General features: G+C 40.4%; 1 protein-coding gene across 7 annotated transcripts in view; it reads left to right on the forward strand.

Annotated features, from left to right (window-relative positions):
- The window catches only part of CSNK2A1 (casein kinase 2 alpha 1), a 77,968-nt gene that overhangs the window by 33,131 nt on the left and 26,597 nt on the right, over positions 1-18,240 (forward strand). For 5 of the 7 annotated variants that reach the window (XM_074406357.1, XM_074406364.1, XM_074406363.1 and 2 more), the window contains exon 1: positions 18,089-18,200. In XM_074406357.1, the coding sequence (XP_074262458.1) occupies positions 18,172-18,200 (29 nt within the window). In that variant the 5' untranslated portion in view covers positions 18,089-18,171. Of the gene's footprint in view, positions 1-14,918; positions 15,129-18,088; positions 18,201-18,240 lie in introns of those variants that run through there. The other 2 variants (XM_039479463.2, XM_074406358.1) reach the window with 1 other exon arrangement.

Raw genomic sequence — 18,240 nt, forward strand, 5'->3', positions numbered from 1 at the left:
TATTTCTGCCTTCATTTCATTGTTTATCCAGTTGACATTCAGGAGCCAGTTGTTCAGTTTCCATGTAATTGTATGGTTTTGAGTGAGTTTCTTAATCCTGAGTTCTAATTTGATTGCACTGTGATCTGAGAGACTGTTTGTTATGATTTCCATTCTTTTGCATTTGCCGAGGCGTGATTTACTTCCAATTATGTGTTCAATTTTAGAATAAGTGGGATGTGGTGCTGAGAAGAATGTGTATGCTGTGGTTTTGGGGTAGAGAGTTCTGTAGATGTTACTAGGTCCGCTTGGTCCAGACCTATGTTCAAGTCCTGGATATCCTTGTTGATTTTCTGTCTCATTGATCTAATATTGACAGTATTAAAGTCTCCCACTATTATTGTATGGGAGTCTAAGTCTCTTTGTAGGTCGTTAAGAACTTGCTTTATGTATCTGGGTGTGCCTTTATTGGGTGCATAGATATTGGGTGCATATATATATATATATATATATTTTTATTTTTTTTTTTTTTTTTTTTGAGACGGAGTTTCACTCTTGTTACCCAGGCTGGATTGCAATGGCGCTATCTTGGCTCACCACAACTTCCGCCTCCTGGGTTCGGGCAATTCTCCTGCCTCAACCTCCTGAGTAGCTGGGATTACAGGCACGCGCCACCATGCCCAGCTAATTTATTTTTTATTTTTTATTTTTAGTAGAGACGGGGTTTCACCATGTTGACCAGGATGGTCTCGATCTCTTGACCTCGTGATCCACCCGCCTCAGCCTCCCAAAGTGCTGGGATTACAGGCTTGAGCCACCACGCCCAGCGGGTGCATATATTTTTAGGATAGTTATCTCTTGTTGCATTGATCCTTTTACCATTACGTAATTCCCTTGTTTCTTTTGATCTTTGTTGGTTGTATGAGAGACTAGGATTCCAACCTGTTTTTTTTGTTTGTTTTTTGTTTTTTTTGCTCTCCATTTGCTTGGTAAATCGTCTTCCATCCCTTTATTTTGAGTCTATATGAGTCTTTGCACATGAGATGGGTCTCCTGACTATAGCACACCAATGGGTCTTGACTTTTTATCCAGTTTGTCAGTCTCTGTCTTTTGATTGGGGCATTTAGGCCATTTACATTTAACGTTAATGTTGTTGTGTGTGAATTCGATCCTGCCATTTTGTTACTGGCTGGTTGTTTTCCCCATTAGTTGACCCAGTTTTCTCATTGCATCGGTGGTCTTTACCATTTGGTTCGTTCTTGCAGTGGCTGGTACTGGTTGTTCCTTTCCGTGTTTGTAGTGCTTCCTTCAGGAGCTCTTGTAAGGCAGGTCTGGTGGTGACAAAATCTCTACGTAATTGCTTGTCCATAAAGGATTTTATTTCTCCTTCACTTATGAAGCTTAGTTTGGCTAGATATGAAATTCTGGGTTAAAAATTCTTTTCTTTAAAGATGTTGAATATTGGCCCCCACTCTCTTGTGGCTTGTAGGGTTTCTGCTGAAAGATCTGCTATTAGTCTGTTGGGCTTCCCTTTGTGGGTGACCCGACCTTTCTCTCTGGCTGTCTTGCATTTTTTCCTTTGTTTCAACCCTGGTGAATCTGACGATTATGTACCTTGGGGTTGCTCTTCTTGAGGAGTATCTTCGAGATGTTCTCTGTATTTCTTGTATTTGAATGTTGGCCTGCCTTGCTAGATTGGGGACGTTCTCCTGGATAATATCCTGAAGAGTGTTTTCCAGCTTGGATTCATTCTCCCCATCACCTTCAGGTACACTGATCAAGTGTAGATTAAGTCTTTTCACATAATCACGTATATCTTGGAGGCTTTGTTTATTTCTTTTCACTCTTTTTTCTCTTTTCTTATCTTCTCCTATCATTGAGTTGATCTTCAATCTCTGATATCCTTTCTTATGCTTGATTTATTTGGCTATTGAAAGTTATGTAAGCTTTGGGAGATTCTTGTGCTGTGTTTTTCAGCTCCATCAAGTTTATGTTCTTCTCTAAGCTGGTTATTCTAGTTAGCATTTTGTCTGACCTTTTTTTTTTTTTCAAGGTTTTTAGTTTCTTTTCATTGGGTTAGAACATGTTCCATTGGCTCAGAGAAGTTTGTTATTACGCACCTTCTGAAGCTGCTTCTGTCAGTTCGTCAAACTCATTCTCCATCCTGTTTTGTTCCCTTGATGGTGAGGAGTTGTGATCCCTGGGAGGAGGAGAGGCTTTCTGGTCTTTGATGATGTCATCCTTTTTGCACTGGTTTCTTCCCATCTTCGTGGGTTTATCTACCTTTGATCTTTGAAGTTGGTGATTTCAGATGAGGTCTCTGAGTGGACATCCTTTCTGTTGATGTTGAAACTATTTCTTTTTGTTTTTTAGTTTTCCTTCTAACAGGCCCCTCTGGTGTGTGAGGCTTTTTTTGTTGTTGTTGTTTTTGTTGTTATATAGGAGTCAGGGAGCTGCTTGAGAAGGCAGTCTGTCCCTTGTCTGCCTCTGAGGCACTGCTGGGCTGCCTCGGATTCAGCCTGACTGCCGTGTAGGCTTCTTTTGGCTTTTATTTACACAGGTGAGATTAGACCCACCTTCACAATGGTGGGTGCCCTTCCCCCCACCAAGCTCAATCGTCTTGGGTCAGTCTTGAACTGATGTGCTGGCTGCAAAATTCTCAAGTGAGAGGGCTTCAGTTTGCTGGTCTTTGTTGGGGTGGGACCTGCCAAGCCATATCACCTTGTCTTCCTTCTTTCAACTCTCCACCTTTATGGGGGGGGTGGGTAGATCTGTCCTGCAGGCGCTCTTGGTGCTAGCCAAAACCTCCGCCAGTTCTTGACAACAAGTCGCAACACCAGGCAGGCCAGAACCATAGCTCAGATCTGTGCTGGCAACTTGGGGCACTTCTCAGCCTAGTGGCATTCTTCCAGACTGTCGGTTTCAAAAGGTATGGGAGAGGTGCAGTATCTGAACCAGAGTGCCAAGGGGGTAAAGTCCCCGACCAGAAGATCAGGGACTTCCCTGGTGGGGCACATCCCACCCTGCCTCAGTTCGCCATCCCTGGGCTACAACCAGTCCCATTGAAATGAACCTGGTACCTGGGTTGGAAATGTGGAGATCACTCGTCTTCTGCGTCTCTCTCCCTGGGACCTGCGCTCCAGAGCTGTTCCTATTCAGCCATCTTGGCAGAAGTCCTCCTCTCTTTTTTGAGATCTGCTAGGACTTTGTATCTAAAAATATGTATTTGTAGTAATCATTGAGGCCCACAGTAAGGTACTTTTCTCCATGGAGAGCTTGCTTATATCAGGTATGCATGGGCACCAATCCAGGAACCACCTTATAACAAGCTTAAGATATGATGTTCCTGCCAGTAGGGTTTTAATTCCTCCCTGGATCCTCCACTCCCCAATTACTCTTACCATTAGGGTGTATCCCTCTTCATAAGGTGCAAACCTTGTGAAGAGAGCTTCCTAATAGATTTTTTGTCTTGTGAGAGCCCTGGGCTTTGGTTTACGTGAGAACAAAATTCTAATTTTCAGGATCAACAAAGGCTTTCTGGGTTTCCTTGCATGCTTATATCGCTAGGTTTAGATTTTCTATTCCCTTTTGGCTATAATTACTTCTCTGTCTTATTTAAAGATGAGTGGGCCAGGCGTGGTGACACATGCCTGTAGTCTCAGTTACTTGGGAGGCTGAGGTGGGAGTATTACTTGAGCCCAGGAATTCAAGGTGGCAGTGAGCTATGATTGAGCCAGTGCACTCCAGCCTGGGTGACAAGGCAAGACACTGTCTCTTAAAAAACAATTTAAAAAAAAGGGATGAGTGTGTATGTTTGATTCATTCTCTTTAGTTGTACTCAGTAAGAGAGTTGATCCAAATACCCTAGCCTACCATGCATGGAAACAGGAAGATTGCCTGCAAAAATGTTGATTTTTATACTTTGAAAACTAGGAAGCTGTATGGGCATTTTGCTTTGTGACTTGCATTAGAGTTCTCCAGAAACATAGAGGCAATAAGAATATATAGATATATAGGCATACAAGAGAGGATGTTATTAGAAGAATTGGCTCACATGATTATGAAGGCTAAGAATTCCACAATAGGTGGTCTGCAAGCTAGAGACCCAGGGGTGCTGGTAACATGGCTCAGTCCAAGTCCAGAAACCTGAGAACCCAGGGCCAGAGGGCCTTCGTGTAAGTCCTGGTATCATAATGTGGAGAAGAGTGTATCCCAGCTCTAGGAGAGGGGAAGTACTTTTCTTTCTCTCTTTTTTTTTTTTTCTCCTATCCAGGTCCCCAGCTAATTGGATGATGCCCACCCAAATTGAAGGTGGATCTTCCCTACTTAGCCCACTGACTCACAGCTAGTCTCCTCTGGAAACACCCTTACAGATCACAGACACCCAGAAGTAATGCCTTACCAGTTCTCTAGGTATTCCTTAATCCAGTCAAGTTGACACCTAAAATTAACCTTCACATGACCTCTGCAGTAGAACTGATTAGTGTGCAAAGTAGAGAAAGGAAAATAGAATTGCAAAGGTTGTGAATTAATGATATTGTTTATTTTTTATTTTTTATTTTTATTTTTATTTTTTGAGACGGAGTTTCACTCTTGTTATCTTGTTACCCAGGCTGGAGTGCAATGGCGCGATCTCGGCTCACTGCATCCTCCGCCTCCTGGGTTCAAGCAATTCTCCTGCCTCAGCCTCCTGAGTAGCTGGGATTACAGGCACATGCCACCATGCCCAGCTAATTTTTTGTATTTTTAGTAGAGATGGGGTTTTACCATGTTGACCAGGATGGTCTCCATCTCTTGACCTTGTGATCCACCCGCCTCGGCCTCCCAAAGTGCTGGGATTACAGGCTTGAGCCACTGCGCCCGGCTGATATTGTTTATTTTTTAAGCACAAATGGTAACAGTCGAGTAAACTAAGAGATTCCAAGTCAGATATAAAAAGGTTGCTGACCTCAGGTGCAAAAAAAAGCACATCCTGTGTTGTTTTAAACGTGGTGCCACGTTGCATGTGACATTCAATGATTTGTTTCTTATAGGAGATAACAAAATATACCAGTCTTTGGTCATTTTAGGGTGTGCTGCAATTTCTTGTTTTAATGTTTTCCATCTGAATAATTCCTTTGCATACTCCATAAATATTTGTTGAATGAATGATGAGTTGGTGATTTCAGGTACCCTTCAACGTCTGTAGACCATCATGGCTTAATTCTTTCAAGCACTGATCAGTTGAGATTGTAATGGTCTGTTTTCTTTGTCTGAGGGCAGAGATACTTTCTCTTTATTCTCCAGAGCCTAGAGAAAGAATGCCTACCGGGCAGTCAGACACACATTTCCTGGTATGTAGTAAACCTTCAGTAAATGCTTACAGTATAAGTATACAGCTCTTGACTTGAAAGGAAGAGAGAAATTAACAGTAAGTATGGACATTTGAAATAAGTAATTCAGATAACATTAGTTACTTGTGCTGTTTTGCATTTATTTGGCCTTCTAGTCAGTGCCACTTTTGTAAGGGAAATGGGCAAGTTTGACTGAATTTTTCTCTTTGCTATAGCAAGGTAGAAAAGTATACACATTTCAGCTCCCCCTGAGTTCCACAAGTCTTGTTTATCTCTTAGCCGTTTATGTTGCCTGATTGCTTGGAAAAAGAGTTCATTCTCTGCAGTAGTGCATAAAAGGTGTTTTCCTGTATAGCTGCTTTTCCTCTAAACAAGCAGTCCTAAACCATGCAGTCAGTGCAAGCTAAGCACATTCCTCATTCTTTATTGTAGAAATCTTTGTCCTATCTGGATGATTATAAGATTTTGTTCATTTGCTATGGTTCATTTAAGGATGAGAGGGAGTTTTGTTTTGTTTAAGATGGGAGACTTACTAAACATTAGGATTAAAAAGAACTATGTGGCCGGGCATGGTAGCTCATGCCTATAATCCCAGCACTTTGGGAAGCCAAGGCAGGCAGATCACAAGGTCCGGAGTTTGAGACCAGCCTGGCCAATATGGTAAAACCCCATCTCTACTAAAAATACAAAAATTAGCCAGGTGTAGTGGCACATGCCTGTGGTCCCAGCTACTCGGGAGGCTGAGGCAGGAAAATTGATTGAACGTGGGAGGCAAAGGTTGCAGTGAGCCAAGATCCACTGTACTCCAGCCTGGGTGACAGAGCAAGACTCAGTCTCAAAAACAAACAAAAAAAAACTAATTGTATTACAGTTGAAAAATTGACTTAAAGTTCTAGAATGATCTTTTCCATTTCTGATACTAGGAAATTCATCAATAAAAATACATAAAAAGAAAAAATAGAAAAAAATACATGAACAGAAATGACTAAGCATACTTGTTTGTATAGTTTCTGGTGTTATACCGTTACCAAGTCTCTGGTTTTCTTTTTAGTTGCCAAATTGAAAAATAACAACTGAACATAAGAGATTAGAGGGAGGGGCTGGCTAAGGGCAAGAGGAGTTTTTATGGAAATTAATTCTACTATATTCAGTATATATCAGTAAACTTACAATTTCGGTAGTACACAATTTATCCTTATGGTTTAGTGGCATTTTCTTTTAATTTACTTGTACTTTATCAAAGAATAAGTCATGCAGACCCATGCAATTGGCTTTGATGTGACAGTCTGACTTCAGTAGGGAAAAATTACTGACATCATAGTTTTTCAGTAGCTGATTAATTGGCTTCATTTAGGCTAAAAATTGAGCATACAAGACTTAGCCATGTCTTCAAAGTCATTCTGAAGGCGTTTAGGTAGATGTAGTGGTCTGAAATGGTTAGCAACTAAAGTTAGACCTCCTTTTATGCAATTACATGGAAACAGCGCTAAGTAAGACAATTTAAAATGGAACGTAATAAGAAAGGTAATGAATTTTCTGTTAGATTGCCTTTAGACATACTAGTATTACGAACAGTGGATAGAAGAATTGATTTTCCAGATATCTGGGACTCAGGCACTTTTCTCATCTTCCAAATAAGCTGTTATGAAAATTGCTAAAATCAAGTTTCTCCAGTATTCTCTTAATTTGAATTATCAAGGGGAAAAAGACAAGTAGTCCTGCTATTTAATAGAAGTAGTAAAGAGAGGGAAGGGAACAATTACTCAAGAACCTTTGACTTGGTTTTCCAATTCTCCTAGTTGTGTACCAGATGACCTGAAGTATTTAGGAACACTGTATACTTTGGATGCAACTTCATTTTCATGTTGTTTTTAAAAAATAAACCAAGATTAATTTGATCATCGAATAGTGTTTACTGAACATGCTATAAAATGCAAAGCCTTAGGCTAGGTACTGTAAATTAAAAAGGCAAATTAAACATGGGTCTTAACTTTATAGAACTTAAGGTCCAGTTGTCAAGATTTGAAGACTGGGCTGTGTGTGTGTGTGTGTGTGTGTGTATGTGAATGTGCAGTAGAAAGTGGTTATGTTCTGTAGGAGTGAGAAGACTTGAACCATGGAAGCCAACTCACTTTGTCTTTGAATCCCAGCTGTAACCTTATTGGATATTCTTGGTCAAGTTACTGAACTTAGGCTGTTCTTATTTGTAGATTAGAGAAACTAATGCTTGCCTCATAGAGTTGTTGGGAGAATTAGATACTTAAAGCTGAGAAACTCTTTTAGCTCCAGGCTTGTAATATCTAACTGCCTATTCAGAATCTCCTTTTGAATGATTCAAAGCCATTTTAACCTTAAGTCCAAAACCTATCTTGTAAACTCCTATCTCCACGAATGTCACCAATAATCTGTCAAGCAAGAAATCCAAGAGTCACCTCCCACTTCATACATTTTCTAGTTCACTCCTAGCTATTGATTTTATGCCATAAATTTTGTTCCTCATATTAGTCCACTGATCTCCACTGCCACCACCTCATCTTTTCTCTCACATGTGCTACTATAACAGCTTCCTGTCTCCCTGAATCCTGTTCCACACTCAGCCAGAGTAAAAACTGTAAAAATAACATGTATGGGTCACTTTTCTGCCTAAATTCAATGAATTTCTATTACCCTTAGTCCATAGGTAAAATCTTTAATGGCATAGTTGTCTCACCCCTATTCTGCCTTGCTCACTTATGTTCCTAAGGCCTAGGATAGTACTTTTTCATAGTAGATGCTTATATATTTAAGGGATGGACACAATAAGGAAAGTAGGGAAGAATCAAACCAAAAATTGAGAAATTTAGGCTGTTTGTTTTCTTTCTGTTAGACTACATGTGAATATACATATCATTTGCAGAGGCATAAGTGAAATACTATTTCTAAATAAGATAACGTTTATCTTGGTTGGCCCGGTGGTTCACACCTGTAATCCCAGCACTTTGGGAGGTGGAAGCTGGTGGATCACTTGAGTCTGGGAGTTCAAGATCAGCCTGGGCATCATGATGAAACCTCGTCTCTACAAAACAATACAAATAAATTATTAGCTGAGTATGATGACACACGGCTGTAGTCCCAACTACTTAGGAGGCTGAGGTGGGAGGATTGCTCAAGCCCAGAAGGTGGAGGTTGCAGTGAGCCAAGATGACACCACTGCACTCCAGCCTGGGCGACAGAGCAGAACAAGACCTTGCCTCAGAAAAATAATAATGATAGTATTTATTTTTGACCTCTCTTTTCTGTCTTTTCACACCCCCTCTTGTTTTTTGGGTTTTTTAAGACGGGGTCTTGCTCTGTCAACAGGTTGGAGTACAGTGACAAGATCATGGCTCACTGCAACCTTGACCACCCAGGCTCAGGTGATCCTTCCACCTGAGCCTGTCGAGTACCTGGGACCACAGTTTTACCCCACTACACCCAGCTCATCTTTGTGTTATTTGTAGAGAGGAGGTCTTGATACATTGCCCAGGGTGGTCTCAAACTCCTGAGCTCAGTGATCCTCCCATCTCAGCCTTCCATCTCAGCCTCCCAGAGTGCTGGGATTATAGGCATGAGTCAGCACACTTGGCTTCACATCCCCTTTTTATCACCACCCCTTAAACCCTCAATCCCTTAGTACCCTTTTATCTGTATGAAGTTACAGAGTCACAGTTGAAGGAATCCTCTGTTTTATTTTCCCTTGTAATTAATGAAGGCCAACCATTTGAAGGCCAGCCATTTGAAATTCATGTGAATACCTTTCTTACTATAAGCAGATTATTTGGTATGCATGACAGTAAGGTGAAGCACCTCTTTTAGAGGTACTGTAAAACAGCTTGTTTTTCTTTTCTTTTTTTTTTTTTTTTGAGACGGAGTTTCGCTCTTGTTACCCAGGCTGGAGTGCAATGGCGCGATCTCAGCTCACCGCAACCTCCGCCTCCCGGGTTCAGGCAATTCTCCTGCCTCAGCCTCCTGAGTAGCTGAGATTACAGGCATGCGCCACCATGCCCAGCTAATTTTTTGTATTTTTAGTAGAGACGGGGTTTCACCATGTTGACCAGGATGGTCTCGATCTCTTGACCTTGTGATCCACCCGCCTCGGCCTCCCAAAGTGCTGGGGTTACAGGCTTGAGCCACCGCGCCCGGCCGGTTAGCTTGTTTTCTTCCCAGTGGAGAATTAAATCTGCTCGTTCATAAATTAGGTCCCAGTTGATGAGCCCCAAAGCAGTAAGGGTCATTCAGACAAGTACTCGAGAATCTCAAGAGTTTCATTAGTAAGTAGTCTTCCACTCCTCACAGAGGATGCCAGGGCCTTGAGACAACAGAAGACTGGGTGATAAGAATGTATATCGACTAGTAAATATAAGTTCAGTATTCTCCATATGTCAGATGGCTTTCAGGGAGGAATGAGGACTCATTTTGTAATGTCATGTCTACTCATGAGTTAGCCCTCAAGGGTTAACTCAGGGGCTGGGAGTTAACCACAACTACTGTAATTTTTGTATTTTAAAGAATGAAGATTCCAGCCTGTTAGGTTTCTGCTTATTAGCTTTCACTAAGGAACTAGGGGATGTTTTTGGTGTTTCTAAGCCCTTTCTGGAAGATCATCTCACTTCATTTTCCCTTCAGTCTGCAAGCGCAGTTAGACAGGTTTTGTGTGTTGAACCAAAGCTGGGAGAAGCCCAACAGAGAGATCACTTCTTAAGCTATAGGGAAAGAGCTGTGAGATCCACAGATGAAGGCTGCCTTATACATAGGTATAAAATGTTAACCAGTAAAGGGACTAAAGAGGTATGCAGAGACTAAAAAGAAGGATACTGTTTCTGTCCGAGGAGAGGCTGAGAATTTAAAAGTTTAGTATATTGAAAGTCATAAATTTCTGGGGACAACATTTCTGTTGGGTTCATGCTGTTGTTTATACTATTTTAGCCATATTCATAACAACACTTTTACCATTTTCCTAGTATCTTTCACTGCTGTCAATGCAGGCAGAGTAGTCACAGAAAGTCACCAATCCTACAACATACATGACCTTGTTTCTTTGGGAAGAAGAAAAATTATAAGAAAACATTTGTTTTGTTTTGTTTTGTTTTTGCCTGTATGTGTGTGTTTATACTTTTAACTGATTTTAAGTGAAAATAAATTAATGTCACCCAGGTTTTAGAAAACCAAAGAAATAATTAGAAATTATTTTAAAGACTTGTACTCGAAAGACTGTTGTTTTCTGGTCATTAGTACATTTATGGAACCTCAGAAGGTTTGAGCTGAACAGAGGCAAGTTACAGGAGTTGTTTGGGTCGGAGAATTCGTAAGTCAGCATGTGAATCTTTTGATCTCATGTATTTGGATTGGAATATCATTAATTGTGTTTGTCACAGTTAAGGAATAGAAAATTAATCTCCATCGCAGTCTCTTGCTATTCTTCTGAAAGCCCGTAGCTACTGACACCATGGGCATAAGCAGGTATCTTTTCTGGCTTCTCTTTGGGTGTGGTAGCTAAGTTACGGCTTAAATACAGCCTTGGAAAGAAGAGCAGTTTGTAAGCAACAAAAATAAAAATAGTATAGATATGATAACAGATGCACCGTGATAACAGATGCACCGTCAGCAAACAAAATAACCCAACCAAAAAATAGACAAAGGCTTTGAATAGCCATTTCTCCAGAGAAAATATACAAATGGCCAATACACACATGAAAAGTTGTTCAACATCATTAATCATTAGGGAAATGCAAATTAAAATCACAATCAGTGGGATACCACTTCATACTCATTAAGATGGCTGTTACAAAAAAAAAAAAGAAGAAGAAGAAAAGAAAACCAGAAAATAGGCCAGGCACAGCCTATTTTGAGAACACTTTGGGAGGCCAAGGTAGAAGGCCAGGAGTTCAAGAACGGGTTGGGCATATAAGCAAGACCCCTGGCTCTATAAAAACAGGCAGGCGCGGTGGCTTGCACTTGTAATCCCAGCACTTTGGGAGGCCAAAGTAGGTGTATCACAAGGTCAAGAGATCGAGACCATCTGACCAACATGGTGAAACCCCATCCTACTAAAAATATAAAAATTAGCTAGGCATGGTGGTGCATGCCTGTAATCCCAGCTACTTGGGAGGTTGAGGCAGGAGAATCACTTGAACGTGGGAGATAGAGGGTACAGTGAGCCAAGATTGTGCCACTGCACTCCAGCCTGGCAACAGAGTAAGACGTCATCAACAAACAAGCAAAAAACAGACAATAACAAGTGTTGGTAAGGATTTAGAGAAGTTGTAACCTGTTGGTGAGAGTGTAAAATAATAGTTGCTGTGGAAAATAATATGCTGGTTTCTCAAAAAATTAAACATAAAATCACTACATGGTCTAGCAATTCTACTTCTGGATATATACCTAAAAGATTTGAAAGCAGGATCTCAAACAGATATTTGTACACCTATATCCATAGCAGCATTATTTACAATAGCCAACCTGTAAGCAACCCTAGTGTCCATCAGCAGATAAATGGATAAGCAAAATGTGGGGGGGGTGTGTGTACACACACGTATATATACGTATATGTATATATGTGTGTATATATATGGTACATTACCATTCAGCTTTTAAAAGGACTGGAATTCTAACATGCTACAATATAGATGAACCTTGAAGACATTATGCTAAATTAAATAAGCAAAACAAAAGAAAAATATTGTCTGATTCCATTTATATGAGGTTTCTGGAATAGTCAACTCAGACAAAATAGAATAGTGATTGCAAAGAGTTAGGGGGAGGGAAAATTAGTGTTTAGTGGATATGTAGTTTTAGTTTGGGATGGTAAAAATTTATAGAAATGGAAGATCTGGTGATAATTGCGCAAGAATATGAATATACATAATGCAACTGAACTTTATGTTTAAATGTGGATAACGTGTAATTTTTATTTTTTTTAGATGAGGTCTCACTCCTGTTGCCCAGGCTGGAGTGCAGTGGTGCAATCATAGCTCACTGTAGCCTCAACTTTCTGGGCTTACGTGATTCTCCCACCTCAGCCTCCCAGGTAGCTGGGACCACAGGCACACACCACAACGCCTGGCTAGTTTTTTGTATTTTCAGTAGAGACGGAGTTTTGCCATGTTGCCCAGACTGGTTGTGAACTCCTGGGTTCGAGTGATCCACCCTTTTCGGCCTCCCAAGTTGAGCCACTGTGCCTGGCCATAAAGTTTATATTATGTATATTTTACCACAATTTTTTTTAAGCACAATTTTAAAAAATGTTTCAATAAGCCAGGCATGGTGGCTCACTCCTGTAATCACACTGCACTTTAGGAGGCTGAGGTGGGAGAATCCCTTGAACCCAGGATTTCGAGACCAGCCAGGTCAACATAGGGAGATCCCATCTTTACAAAAAAATATTTTTTTTAAATTAGCCAGGCGTGGGCTACCATGCCTGTGCTTCTAACTACTTAGGAGGCAGAGGTGGGAGGATTGCTTGAGCCTGAGAGGTCAAGGCTACAGTGAGCTGTGATCACACCACTGCACTCTAGCCTAAGCTACAGAGTGAGACCTTGTCTCAAACAAAAAAGTCTCAACAAAAAATAAAAATAATACAAAGGGCATCTCTATCCCCTTTGCACAAATTTATCTATTGTAATATTTTACTCAACTTGTTTCATCATTTGTGAGTGTGCTCTCATGTGTGCTATATATATACACATATGTTAACACTTGTGGCCACATTTTTTTTCTGAATCATTTTAGGGTAGATTATATGCATCCTCGCTGTTTACTTCTAATTCAGGAAAATTTCTTAATAATAGATATATTCTCTTAACTACTGTGATTATATACCAGCTTCACAAATTTACAATAATTTAATACCATTAAACTCCAGTTCTGACTATTGTTTTTTATAGCATCCCCACCCCCACCTCCTGCAGGACAGGATACAGTCTGGAATAGAGTATTTTTGCATTTATGCAATGTCTGTTTAGCCTCCATTTGTCTTTTATGGTATGAACATGTTTTAGGAGTATAGTACCCCTTCCCCCTTTTAAAGTAGACCCTTCCTCTTTTTCTGAATGTTTCCTAGTAATTGAATTGAAGTTGTGACTGGGCATGGTGGCTTACATCTGTAACCCCAGCACTTTGGGAGGCTGAGGTGGGAGGATTGCTTGAGCCTAGGAGTTCAAGACAAGCATGGGCAACATGGTGAAACCCAGCCTCTACTGAAAATACAAAAAATTAGCTGAGTGTGGTGGCATGTACTTATCATCCCAACTACCTGGGAGGCTGAGAGGTGGGAGAATCATCTGAGCCCAGGAAATTGAAGCTTCAGTGAGCCATGATCACACCACTGCACTCTGGCCTGGGAAGACCCTGTCTTAATATGCATACATACATACACACACATATACAGATTGAAGTTGTGCAATTTCAGCCAGGAAACTGCTAAGTGTTGTGTCCTCAGGTTATCACAACTGGAGATGCAATATAATTTCTTCTTTTTTTTTTTTTTGGAGATGGAGTTTTGCTCTTGTTGCCTAGGCTGGAGTGCAATGGCTTGATCTTGGCTCACGGCAACCTCAGCCTCCTGAGTAGCTCGGATTACAGGCATGCACCACCATGCCCAGCTAATTTTTTTTTTTTTTTTTTTTGGTAGAGATGAGGTTGTTCCATGTTGGTCAGGCTGGTCTCAAACTCCCAACCTCAAGTCATCCCCCTGCCTTGGGCTCCCAGAGTGCTGGGATTGTAGGCATGAGCCACCGTGCAGGGCCGACTCAATAAAATTTCAATTAAATGCATGATGAAGGGAATCAGAAAATGCTGTAGGAATTACAGAAAACAGATAAAGAGACTAGAGTAGTCAAGGAAGACATCATTGGAAAGGAACCTGATTTGATAGCATGTTTATAAAATTTTACTTATTTCCCCCAGTGTCAAATTTTGCATTAGCTCAGCTAATCTATATTACTGTTTTATACCAGTTTTTAAGCTCCTGTATTAAATGTAAAGAGAAGATTGCTGATTTCTGTTTTTAAATTTAATGAAATCAAGTGTGTCTTTCAAATGATGATCAACATTCTACTGATTATTACCATAAGGTTCCCCAAAAGATTTGGATCGATACAAGGATGACATGGAACTTTGATGTATGAGAACAAGTCTTTATTCTCTTCCTGATTTCATCAAGTATGAGTCAGACTGACAATTTGTACTCTCAGCTTTGCCGCCATTCTAGAACCTTTTAGCACCTCTACTTAAGTTACAGAAAGCTGCTGAAAGGAAAGTACTTTTCTTGCTAATACCTTTTGTAGAATATATAAATAGTGCCATTTTTCCCTTCCAGGCTACCTTACAAAAATCATTCTAACTTTGCATGCAGAGGTAACAGGATCCTTGGCAGAATATGATTCAAGCAAATACCAGTTCAGTATATTTCTTGGTATTTTTTTTTCTCATGTTATAGGAAGCAGTGGTTGACACAGTTGAGATATATTTATTGGTTATAAGTAGGAGAGCCAGAGGTATATTTCAGGCCATTATTATTTGTAAGATTATTTCCTTCCCATATACTTTCTGTAAATGATTCCTTGGCCTTTGTGCATTTTGTTTCTGCAGTTTGAAGAAAACAGGTCTGAAACAAGGTCTTACCCCCAGCTGCCTCTGAACACAGTGACTGCCAGATCTCCAAACATCAAGTCCAGCTTTGTCCGCCAACCTGTCTGACATGTCGGGACCCGTGCCAAGCAGGGCCAGAGTTTACACAGATGTTAATACACACAGACCTCGAGAATACTGGGATTACGAGTCACATGTGGTGGAATGGGGGTAATTGTTTTTGTTGACTTCATTATACTCACTCAAAGGGCTGACTCTTGTAGATCTGTTGAGTAATTTTTGTCGGAAAACCTCCATGACTCTCTATCCATATACCTCAAGATCAAAGCCCAATTTGTGTTTTTTTCTTTTGAGCTGAAAATGTGGTTTTGCGGTGAAGAAGCAGAATATTGCTTTGGCAAATGAACAATTGTAATGGGCTTACCATCTAAAAATCATCTTAGTTTCTTATCCTTTTCTCTGATTTATATGCAGTCATGCACCACATAACAGCGTTTGAGTTAATGACAGACCACATGTAGGACAGTGGTTTCCTAAGATTATAAGAGAGCTGAAAATGTCTGTGGCCTAGTGATGTCATCTTAACATCAACAATGCATTCTTTACCTATTCTATGTTTAGATACACAAATATCATTGTGTTAAAATTGCCTACAGTATTCAGTACGGTAACATGCCGTACACATTTGTATCCTAGGAGTAGTAGGCTATACCTTAGGTGTGTAGTATGCTATACCAAGTAAGTTTGTGTAAATACTCTGATGTTTAACACATTTCTCAGAATGTCATTAAATATAACACATGACAGTATTTTGTACAGGAACCTGGCAACAAAAAGTTACCTATCAGCTTGCTTAGCAAGCTAAGGGCATTGCAGATCAGTGAGAATTGATACTTGAGAGACTTTGAAAACACCAAATTCTTACAAAAAGTATTTTTGAGGTAGAAAATGTTGTTTCATGTTGATACAGAAGGATGAAACAGTTCTCTAGAAAGATAACTTCTTTCTGTTGAGAAGCAAAATTAAATCCTTAAACATTTGCCCTTATCCTGACACTAGGCATGTCTTAACATGGAATTCAGCCCAAATTGTATCTTGAACATTGTAGTCTGCCTGAACAGCTGTGTTTGCCCTCCTGATTCTCTGTGTAAACTCATTTGGATGTTTGCATTTCCTGTCCCAATGTGGTAGACATTTAATTGGTCAGATCATAATTTCGTGATAAAAGCATTTTGACATTCAAGTGCAAAAGAAAGCAATTTGAAAACTCATAAAGCTATAGCTCCTGTATGCTATGTTTTATATCTGACTGAGTGTGATTTCCGTAACCTGTAAGTGGTTAGTAACTGCATCCCTAAATTGTCATAGGGTTTATTTTTAATCTTGAGTATGCCGAGATTCGTGTGTGTGTGTGCGCATGCGTGTGTGCATGTGCGTGTGCGTGTGCATGTGCACATATGTGGACAAGTCTTGGTCTGTCACCCTGGCTGGATTGCAGTGGCACAACCTCTTCTCACTGAAACCTCCTCCTCCCGGGTTCAAGCGATTCTCCCATCTCAGCCTTCCAAGTAGTTGGGGTTACAGGCACCTGCCACCACACCCGGCTAGATTGAGTATGCCATGGTTCTTAACAGTAAATATATTGCTTCTGAGTAAAGAGGCACTGTGTGCTATAAAGATACCATTAAGTGCCAGTGTGGTTCAATACCAATAAATGTTACTATTGATAATCTTAACAATTTTCCTGTTATGTCATGGGCTTTGGATTCTAGATAATACTGTGTTTATTACAGAAATTTCAACTACTGTCTTCAAATTGAGTGCTTTGCACTTGGTTCTGCTTACATGGCAGGCACTAAAGAGTCTTTTTGGGCTTTTGACACAGTGTGCTGTTTGCTTGCTCATATTTGTTTTGTATGCCCTCCTATAGGAAGAGAACTCAACCAGAAGTAGGAGCTTTCTTCCCCTAGACTTGCTGTGATTATTACACTGTCCATTGTTTTTAGTACCTTTTGTCTTGCTATTCACTTTCTTTTTAGCTACTTGAGGAAAAACGAATGGTTGATATGGTTGATTTGGTTCATATTGGATTGTTAGTAGCTCCAGGAGGAGTAGACAGACCTAGGCCTTAATGAAACCATGTTTGTCATTCTTCAGAGCAAAGTCCTCTACGTTGGAAGCCGGCAGGGGCAGGAGGATATTGTTTTTATTTCCCTTATTCTACCTCTGTTTATTGTCTTTGATGTTGCGTATTGGTTGCAGAATACAGGTATAAGTAGAGGAAGGGACCACTGACTATAGTTTACAATCTATAGTGTGCTTTGTAAACTTTACTACACATGGACTGTCCCCAGAGCTTGCCCTGGAGTGCAAATAGATTAGGCCTGTATATTCGAAAGCCACTTACCTGCAAAGAGGCCTGTTAAAAATCAGCTGCTGCCAAAGCATGGCTTGATTGAAACAGTCGTGGAAAATGTTTTGAGTTCCTGCTAAGTGCCAACACTGGATCAAGCACTAAGGGACAAGAATATATAAAAATTACTCTCTTGGGAAAAGCTGTCTCTTGTTGGAGACAAACATATTTAGAACAAACCCTAATATAAGCTAGCTCCATGTCATGTGCCAGTAAAGAGGCAAACAGTTTGGGATTTGAAAGAATAATTGAAAGCCTTAAGTTTTGCTAATGCTAGGATTTGGAACACACATTTTTAACTGGCCTAATTAAAAAAAATACAATGGGCCAGGCGCAGTGGCTCAAGCCTGTAATCCCAGCACTTTGGGAGGCCGAGGCGGGTGGATCATGAGGTCAAGAGATCGAAACCATCCTGGTCAACATGGTGAAACCCCGTCTCTACTAAAAATACAAAAAATTAGCTGGGCATGGTGGCGCGTGCCAGTAATCCCAGCTACTCAGGAGGCTGAGGCAGGAGAATTGCTTGAACCTGGGAGGCGGAGGTTGCAGTGAGCCGAGATCGCGCCATCGCACTCCAGCCTGGGTAACAAGAGTGAAACTCCGTCTCAAAAAAAAAAAAAAAAGCAATGAAACCAGTTTGGGAATTGTTTGAAATACATACAAGTTTTATTACACCTGCTGGTGATAGATTCCTGTAAAGTTGAATTGATGCTTGATAATTTGACCATTATATAAGTCATTCTGTTTTTGTCCACAGAAATCAAGATGACTACCAGCTGGTGCGAAAATTAGGCCGAGGTAAATACAGTGAAGTATTTGAAGCTATCAACATCACAAATAATGAAAAAGTTGTTGTTAAAATTCTCAAGGTGAGTACAAGAGATAATTTCAGAGGCGTTTGGAATATAG

Source organism: Saimiri boliviensis, chromosome 9 (assembly GCF_048565385.1).
Source record: "Saimiri boliviensis isolate mSaiBol1 chromosome 9, mSaiBol1.pri, whole genome shotgun sequence".
Lineage (NCBI taxonomy): Eukaryota > Metazoa > Chordata > Mammalia > Primates > Cebidae > Saimiri > Saimiri boliviensis.